The 9,356-nt window shown below is 38.9% G+C and overlaps 1 protein-coding gene across 2 annotated transcripts in view; it reads left to right on the top strand.

Moving 5' to 3' along the window:
• Positions 1 to 9,356, top strand: part of adamts3 (ADAM metallopeptidase with thrombospondin type 1 motif, 3) — a 167,429-nt gene that overhangs the window by 131,625 nt on the left and 26,448 nt on the right. Inside the window, exons 13-16 of one of the 2 annotated variants that reach the window (XM_087812949.1) lie at positions 390 to 565; positions 3,752 to 3,885; positions 5,557 to 5,680; positions 8,179 to 8,259. In XM_087812949.1, coding sequence (XP_087669075.1) covers positions 390 to 565; positions 3,752 to 3,885; positions 5,557 to 5,680; positions 8,179 to 8,259 — 515 coding nt within the window. Of the gene's footprint in view, positions 1 to 389; positions 566 to 3,751; positions 3,886 to 5,556; positions 5,681 to 7,826; positions 7,911 to 8,178; positions 8,260 to 9,356 lie in introns of both variants that reach the window. The other variant, XM_087812941.1, reaches the window with a different exon arrangement.

Genomic DNA, 9,356 nt, shown 5'->3' with positions numbered 1-9,356 from the left:
GCTTATTAAGTTGTTTAACTACGATCACACATGCACACAGAAACACCATCATAATGAATCATAAACACACTTCAGTCAGTGTCGCCCCAGCTGTTGTTGTTAAACTATCAAGGCCATTTTCCTCTAATCACACCTAATTCCTGCATTTTTCCCGACAGTCCCTTTGATTATGATCTCCATAGAAAGATAATTGAATGATCTTCAGATCCCATCAGGCTAACGCCATCTGCTGTAAACACCGGGGTAATTGTTTTCAAGCTCAAAGCAAATGGTTCTGTGGCTCTTCATAAAGAACAGTTGTTGAAAAAGGGATTTCTATCATAAGTAAACTCGTCAGGATTTGTTTACCTGAACAGGATGTTCACTTCCTCCTCTCTCTCCTCGTCAAGTCCGTCCAACGGTGGCCAGGACTGCGCCGGACTCAACTACGAGTACCAGCTCTGCAGCCCCGACGACTGCCCCAAGCACTTCGAAGACTTCCGAGCGCAGCAGTGCCAGCAACGCAACGCCCACTTTGAATTCCAGAACTCCAAACACCACTGGCTTCCATACGAACATCCAGATGGTGAGCCATACTTTTATTGATCTCTTTTCAAAGCGTATCTCCAGGAAAGGGTAAACAAGCAGGGAATTTAAATGTGGATATAGCTCTTAGCGAAAACATACATTTCAGCTTTTTATATTTACTCTTGCAGCAAAGTTGTGCTTCTGTTGGACTTTTAGAAGTTTGAAGAATAAAATGAATGTAATATGATATATTTTTCAAATTCCGAGAGCGTGATTGTGTTGCTTCACGTGTGTGCTACGCTAATTCCTGATTCAGAAACCGTATTTTCCGCACTGTAAGGCGCACTTAAAACCCTTTCATTTAAGAAATGATTATCCCAATGCATCAATGACTGCCTCAGATCTCTTCTGGAGGATATGAACCACCGTCACACTAAATATTGTAACATTTTAATGTAGAATTTTGGATAAATTGATAACTAACTCATCATAATTTTCTTATATGAAATCGTCAAAGATGCGTTTAAACCAATAATAATTCCAAGTCACTCTCAATGACTGCCTCAGATCTCTTCTGGAGGATATGAACCACCGTCACACTAAATATTGTAACGTTTGAAAGTAGAATGTTGGAGAAATGAATACTTTAATCATCAAATATCAACCATCTCAGTCTTTTGAATCTAAATAATCAATTAAGGAGAGGCTTTTTTTCTCTTCTCTTTTCTCTTTAAATCTCACTCTTGTCATTTTCAACTGTAAATATCTAATGGAACAGGTTCTGAACCAAGACCAAAAAGACACACCGATTTTTCAGATTAATTTCAGTTTTTTGTTTCTCGGGTGATAAAACCAAGACGGTGCATGTCGTAAAATAAAGTGAGGAGACTGTATAATTTTACTGCTCATGTAATGGAATTACAGTATCTGGAGGCGGATGCTTTATCAAGTTGATGGAGACATTCATTGCCACAGCTTATTAAAAAGAACTGCTTTAAAACACACACAGCAACACAGGCTGGACCTAAAAAACCCTCGTGGATCATTTCAGGTGAAGGAAACACATTTGTCGAATCCAGTTCAGTATCATGTCCACAACGACAGCTCCTATTGAATTTGTCTCACATTTCATTTTCCTTTCTTTCTTTCTTTCCTTTATGGCGAAGATATCTCTAATCTCCGTTGGCATCTTAAAGGGTGCATAAGGACTGGATTAAATCTTGCAAATTCGTACTTGAGTCATTGCCTCTACAATCAGTGAAGTGGTTCAGATTTAGAGCAGTAAGTGTTCTCACCTCGAGCACAATTTCTCGCGACGAGGACGGCTGTTGCAAATCTCCGTACATTCGCTGATGTGATTACGTTGAAGTTGAAGCCGAGACTTTGTCCCTCGTAGAAGAGTCTCGACGCATCAAGAGGTTTCTTTTCTACTAAGAGATTTCTGATCAGTTTCTGCTTCACTGTTACAATATTGAAGTTTTTGACAATGAAGAGCGGCTCGATATCAAGCCGGAGATACACACAAGTAACACAATCACAGCACGAGTGCATGTTTGTTTAGTGTCGCACGAAGACTCGTCTTTTTCAACTGAAGTCGGTTCAATTCAATCAATGTTTTACTCCAGAAAGAAGATGTTTCACTGTGTTTTTATGTTCAATTCTATTTCACTGACTTACTCCCATCATGCATCACTGTCCCACGGCTGCACATCATGTAGCTACAAGCCTCTCGGGAGTGAGTTTGAAAAGGAGGGAAGGATTTTTTTTAAGCAATTTGTGAAGCCACTGGGAAGCAAATATGTGAAACATTGCTGCAACACAATGTGATGTAAAGAGAAGTTTGATTGAAGTCTTTCCATCATGAATGACTTTTCTTTATTTTTCTCAATTCAACCTGAATGAGTAATGGTATATATTTGAAGGACATAATGATTTACAGCACGATTAAAGCACCAATAGGTAAGTTTGAAAACATGTTTCTGGCTGCCCCTAGTGTCAGAACAGTGTAACTGCAGTCTTGTGAAATATCTGTTGTAACACATTTGTTTAGAAGATGATATAAAGACTATCTTTGGGTTCTGTTACCGGGTTTACCTTCCTGATACTTCTGTAAGTATCTAAGCTGTATAAAAAAAAACATCTGTAAGCCACTGCTATGAAGCAGTTTGGTGGTCATGTGACAATTACAAAAGTTTAGAAATGAAAGCAAAAGAGTTCGATTGCACAAGTAAACACTGGTAGAAATATATCTTAAATGTTACTTGCTGCTAGATAAACAAACGGTGACTGAACACTGCAACAAAGACAGACAAGTTAAGAAGCTCTTAAGTTCTACGATCTTCTTTGGAGCGATCTTAGCTTAAGAAGATCTTTCACTACGATGGAGATGTAAGATGGAGATGACCCACTATTGACAGCTTACGTAGCCAGACTAATATCCTCCATTTTACAATTAATAAAAGAATCCCTAAAGAAAAAATAAAAGGTTTTATTGAATAGCACTTTGAAGTTTTCGACACACATCTGCATAATTGAGTCTATAGTTTACTGTGACTAAACCGATAAACATTAAATAACATTTTTGAGTCTAATTTATCTGTTAAACAAAATGAAACATTTTTTTTTTTTGCATTTATACACAAAATGAATCAACATTTCTGACTCGGATAATCGCGCCTAAAATTTTGCTGCACCGCTCGTCATCCGCCAACGATGCATTCAAGGGAGTAGGAATTGTTTACGGAAATGAGAAAACACACTATAACTGTTTTCACTCGATTAAACCAACATTCGGACTTTATAACAACTTCATAACACGTTAACAACCCTGTGATATTATATGAACTCAGAGAGGTTTCACCTTATAAGTGCAATAAGAGCTTCTTACGAAGCATCTCTCGCTCAATCTTAAGATTAAGAAGGCAGTTAGGAACACATCTAGGAAACACCCATATCTAAGATGAACCCTGATAAGAGCCTTCTTACGTCCTTAAGCACCTGGATTATTATCGTCAGTAGATTTTAGATGATTCTTTGACGAGTTTTAAAAGTATTTTTTCTTTTTGGAAATTGTTGAGAATCGAACAAAGCAGTCAAAGCCCAACATGATAGGAATGAATCCTTCATAAGATGTGGTGGGTCCAGATTGTAATCCAGAGTCAAAACCAACATCATCTGATGCTTACCTTCATTATCAATGTTTCTTTATAATCCTTTTATAATCAAACATCTGTATGTTTTGCAGGCAACAAGAGGTGCCACTTGTACTGCCAGTCCAAGGAAACGGGAGACGTCGCCTACATGAAGCAACTGGTGCATGATGGGACGCGGTGCTCGTACAAGGATGCCTACAGCATTTGTGTTCGAGGAGAGTGTGTGGTGAGAATCCTTTTTTTTTACCAGCTTGAAGCCAAATTAAATCAAATTGGTGCGTGTGGGAGGAACATCAGTTACCACAGCTTCTCCTGCTGAGACTGAATAAAACACCCGGCGTGTCGGGAACGTTTAAGAAAAATGTTAACAGAGTTGAGGAGCTTTTTCCGATCCAGTCACTTCGACTAGAGTGGAACAAAGTCAGTGGCTTGTTAGTCTTTTGTTGTCTCTGCTGACACATCTGGGAGTTCTTTTGTCAACACGACTGCTGCTCCTGTTCTTGCTTTATGTGAACAAGTCTCATCGTAGCGCTGAGAGTCAGAGACAAGCCTGTTTAAAGGTGTAAAGGTTCTGTGAAAAGAATCATAGACAACCTCCTGCTACTCAAAACCTTGATTTTCTGGAACTCATGTGTCATTCTCAGTGTTATCTTGACCTTTAAAGAATTCACTATTGAATATTGTTTTGGTTGTTAAAGTGCTTTGTGACCCTGGTCTGGAAAAGCGATATATAAATACAAATGACTTACTTACTATGTAAGTTTTGGTTGATTCACCTGAAAAAAGGGCATCGTTTGTTTGATGAAAGGACATAGACGTCAAAGGACCTTTGATGCTAGCGAAATTGCTAGCTAGTATGACGTTGTGTTAATATTTAATGTTAATATTTTATTAAAATAAGGATAAACTGAACCTCTTTAGGCATTTATATTTACATTTAATCATAAAAGCTTTGGGAAAAGACAAAAAAACGCGACAATGACGTTGGCCTTTTAATAGAAACCCGATTATTTAACTTGGATTTCAAAAAAATGCCATCGTTTGTTCAAAATTTGGAATCTCGCTCCAGTAAAATGCTGGCGTTGAACCACTGCAAAGGACTGATTCAGGATGTTTAACAAATCAACGACTTGAGGTCACTCGTCATGATGGAGATAACTTTGATCAATAACTCCATTGAGTCTAATGGGAGACAAACAGGTCAACAGGAAGCTTCATCCAAGTGATGGCCTCGAGTTATTTTACAAATAATAATGACTCACTTGCTTTTATGGGGACCAACTGTTTTCCAACAGGAACTGGAAGAACCAGTCAAAAATAGATTTTATCTCATTCAATGCAGTTTCTGAAGACAGAATATCACACAAATGGCAAAAAGAAAATTGCAACATTTTTCTAAAGTTGAGTTTTAAAAAAAAAATCTAGTGTCACAGGATGTTCGACGGACATTCAGTTATTTCTCCTCGAGGCCGTTATTAACCCAGGAAAAGTAATTCCGCCTCCACATAGAAACCAAGTAATGGGTTCTCTTGAGGTGGAATTTGAAATGAAAAATAACACAAAAGCAGCTGCTTTTCTTTGACAAATACTCCATTATATGATTTGAATGGTGACACAGTATTTGACCTACGTAACTTTCATGTGGTTTTATTTTTATTAATCATTCTTAAACAAGGTTTTCAGCTGCGACCGCGAAAGCAATTTTTTATTTCTACTTTTCAAAGAAAGTTATTTTCTCCTGCTAAAGTGCTTTAATGATGTCAAATATTTCACATTTGAAAGTCATGGACGGCGCAGCAGTTATCTCTGAACCGGGAGGAAGAATTCAATTGTTATTATTGTTGTTATGCTGAATATAACGATGGTTGGAGTCTCATGGTTTTCTTTCCCCCGGCAGAGAGTCGGCTGCGACAGGGAGATCGGCTCGACCAAAGTGGAGGACAAATGTGGCGTCTGCGCCGGGGACAACTCTCACTGTCGCACCGTGAAGGGAACGTTCACTCGGGCGCCCAAGAAAGCCGGTAAGAAAACTTTTATTCTCTGGTTATTTTCGTTGATGCTTTTATGATGGATGCGGCAAATGTTTCTCTCTTCCTTGCAAGTTTATTCTCCACAAACTTTTTGATGAATGATTTTGATTAAAACTAAATGTAGAGGGAAACACATCAGGCAGTCGAGACCTGACAGAAGATGTAATGTTGGATGTAAATTTGGTAATAAACTTTATACGCAACATTAAATAAAGGCTTTTGATTCGAACATTTTTCATAAAGGGACACATTACTGCAGTCGAGACACGACAGATGAAGAATTCCACCCTTAACTTTAGCTAGAAACATTAAGAAACTTTATATTCAACGTTTCATGGATGTATTTGGTTCAAGATAAAATTAGAAAGGAACACATTACGGCAGTGAGATCCTGACAGATTATATATATATATATAAATCTGCCTTTAACTTTGAAAAGAAAATATTTTTAAAAAAAAGTTAAATTCAACATTTGACAAAAAACTAAAAATGTTATGGTTTATTTAAAAGATAACACATTACTGCAGTCGAAACCTGACACATCACGTATCTCTCTCTAACTTTTGAAAGAAACATTAAGAAACTTTATATTCAACATTTCATGAATGTATTTGAATCAAACTAAATTTTAAAGTGTAAACATTATCGCAGTCAAGTCCGGACAGATTATTTTAGTTTATGTCCCTTTAACTTTAACTTTTTATTCAACATTTTGAGGAAGAATTTAATTTAAACTAAATTTAAAAGGGAACACATTACGGCAGTAGAGACCTGACAGAGTAAAAAATAATTTTATTCAACATCTAATGAATGCTCTTGATGAAACAAACTGTTAAAGGGAACCTGAGAGAAAATGTTCCCCATCTTTACTTTTAATAGAAAAGAGTTTCAGGAGGTAAATTCTCCTTCAGCCTGAATACTGCTAGCTGTATCCACTAGCTAAGCTAGTAAACCATCCTGTTTAACATCTCCTAACGTTAACTTTAGGTAAGTTGAAAAAAGGCTGGAAAGGCTAGAAAGGGTGGAATTCTTCATCTGTCGGGTCATGACTGCAGTAATGTGTTCCATCCCATTCATCTAAGAAAAAAAAGAGCATTTAAATCAAACAAACTGTCTTGCAATGACTTGCTCCGTACCTTGGCTCCTGCAAGGATTTGTCTTCAGCTGTCTAAGAATTGTTTTGCATCAAGGGCATTATTTTTTTATGTAATAATGACGGCTCTGGACGTGAGAATGTTGAGCGAAATGTCACGAGATTATAAGTAGGATTCACCAGACGTGGATAATATTGCGTGTATAAAGAGAACTTACATTTGTAGGATTCATGTTTCATTCACATGTTACCAGTTTCGAAGAATGACTTGAAGTTATATCCAAACTTCTTCTTTCTGGTTCATTTAATACAAATGATGTTTCTGCCCCAAAGTATGTCTGTTTTTCTTCCGAAGGTATCGTTGTGGTATTGAAATGATCCGAAGACGACCACCCATTAACCACTTGCATTCTCAACAGGGAAGCATTTAAGCAAGAGAGCCCAAAAAGAAACGTCTTTTTTGGAAGACACGAGTAAGCAAGTATCCGGTGCGCCTGACTCGCTCACCACTTTCTTTTGTAGCGGTCGGCTTGATAGCTTCAGAGCCTCTTTAGCGCCGCGTGGTCACTCTTAAGTGGCTGTTTATCGCTCCTCTGGCTTCTTGTTCGTGTCCTTCTAGGTGTGGTAGCTGTCGCCGTAGCAGTGTCTCACTCCTTTACTCCGGTAGTTACTGTTTCACAGACACTTCTTTCACCGACTAACCTGACAAGAGACTCCCTCGTCCCGGCGTGGATTCATGTGCAGTGAGGTTGAATCAAATGTGCTCGGATTTCATCCGTCAAGGATGTTTATCAGCGTCTTCAGAGCCCCCCCGCTGTGCAGACGAGTCGGTTTCAATTACCTCCTCATTTGACAGTTAACCGATATTCCCTCCGACGCTCTCGGACGAACACGATGCCCGGGGACCGTCAGCCGGCGGTTATTCTTGCTGTGTCGTTAGATTCTCTCCAGCAACTGCACGTTTGATTCGTTCGTCTCCGCCGCAGACTCAACAAGCCTGTGTTTGATTACGTTTGTGTCGCTGACTGATGGTTTCATCTCAAGGGAAGACGAGGGGAGCCTTCTCGCTGCCCAAAGGAGCTCGAAATGTGATTCTAAATGAAACCGAGGACTCTAGAAATGTTCTTGGTGAGTGTCACGGGTTCGGAGGTGGACGCGAAGCATCTGTTCACAGTCCGGTTCCTTCGCTTTCAAAAACATGAGCGCGAGCGTTTTTCATCAACGCGACGTCGATGTGTTGAAGTGAAAAAAGCCGCGACATGTTTTTGAACCGGACTTTCTGGCTTCCGCTCGTCCAGCGCCGCAAACCCCTGGTGTAGTCCTGACATCTGTGTAACGTTTCCATCTCTGTCTTCTCCTCGCCTGTCCTTCCGCCGCCGCCAATCCTGCGCTCAAGGCTACCTTAAGATGTTTCTCATTCCTCCTGGAGCTAGACATGTGATCGTCCAAGAACATGAGGCCTCCCCTCAAATTCTTGGTAAGTGTGACCTCCAAACACTCGCATCTGCATGTCCACAAGGGTTTGAAAACTCTTCATCTTTTCCTCGCCTTCGGAGACCAAGAATTCAGATTTTATGTCCGTGGATGATTGATCTGTGCTGCGTTCAAAGACTCCCTCAAAAAAAATATATACTTCTGGTAACTATGCATGAAGACTAATAAAGAAACTTTACTTATAAAAGAGGCGCAATAAAATCACATACTAGAAAAAACTAAACAAATGGTAAGAAACAGAATAAATCCTGAGAGGAAAATAGGAAATAAAACAAGAGGCTATGCCAGGATTTGTTAGTATTAATTAAAAGAGAGAGAATATTCACAATTTTAAAGGTCATGTGGAAGATTTAGGCAACAAAACGCTCCCCTAGGTTCTGCACCAGTTGTACCGTATTTTCGGACTACAAGTCGCTCCAGACATAAAATGCATAATAAAGAAGTAAAAACATATATAAGTCGCACTGGAGTATAAGTCGCATTTTTGGGGGAAATTTATTTGATAAAATCCAAGAACAGACATGTGATCTTGAAAGACAATTAAAAAAAAAAATAGAGGCAACAACAGAATAATTGTACGTTACGTTACATGAAGTGAGAACCTGGTATGTTAACATAACATATGAAGAGTTATTCAGAGAACTATAGCATCAATAACTAACTAGTTTACCAAACCATCCGTGTAACTCCAAATAACTCTTCATCCTCGTGTCACTTTTAAACAACTAACTAACTCCGGAGGTAGAAGATGCTTCCTCTTCTACGTGGAAATGATCAACACAGGCCTAGAGCGCCCTCTTGTGGTTTAGTGTGAAAATAACGTGAAATTATATACCGGTAATAATGTGTTAATAATTTCACACATAAGTCGCTCCAGAGTATAAGTCGCGGACAAACTATAAAAGAAACTGTGACTTATAGTCCGGAAGATACGGTAGTTTGAAAAGATAGAGTCGAGTGTCATCAGCAAATAGGTTGACATTCATTTTGGAGGACGTGGAAAAAAGGTTGATAAGGGAGGTTATGAAGAGAAAGGGATTCAGGGCAGAGACCTGAGGAGCATCTGTTGATTCTCTACAG

The sequence above is a fragment of the Callionymus lyra genome, chromosome 1, assembly GCF_982586985.1.
Source record: "Callionymus lyra chromosome 1, fCalLyr1.hap1.1, whole genome shotgun sequence".
Taxonomy (NCBI): domain Eukaryota; kingdom Metazoa; phylum Chordata; class Actinopteri; order Syngnathiformes; family Callionymidae; genus Callionymus; species Callionymus lyra.
Note: the sequence above shows the minus strand (reverse complement) of the source record. Positions and strands in the feature narration are given on the sequence as shown.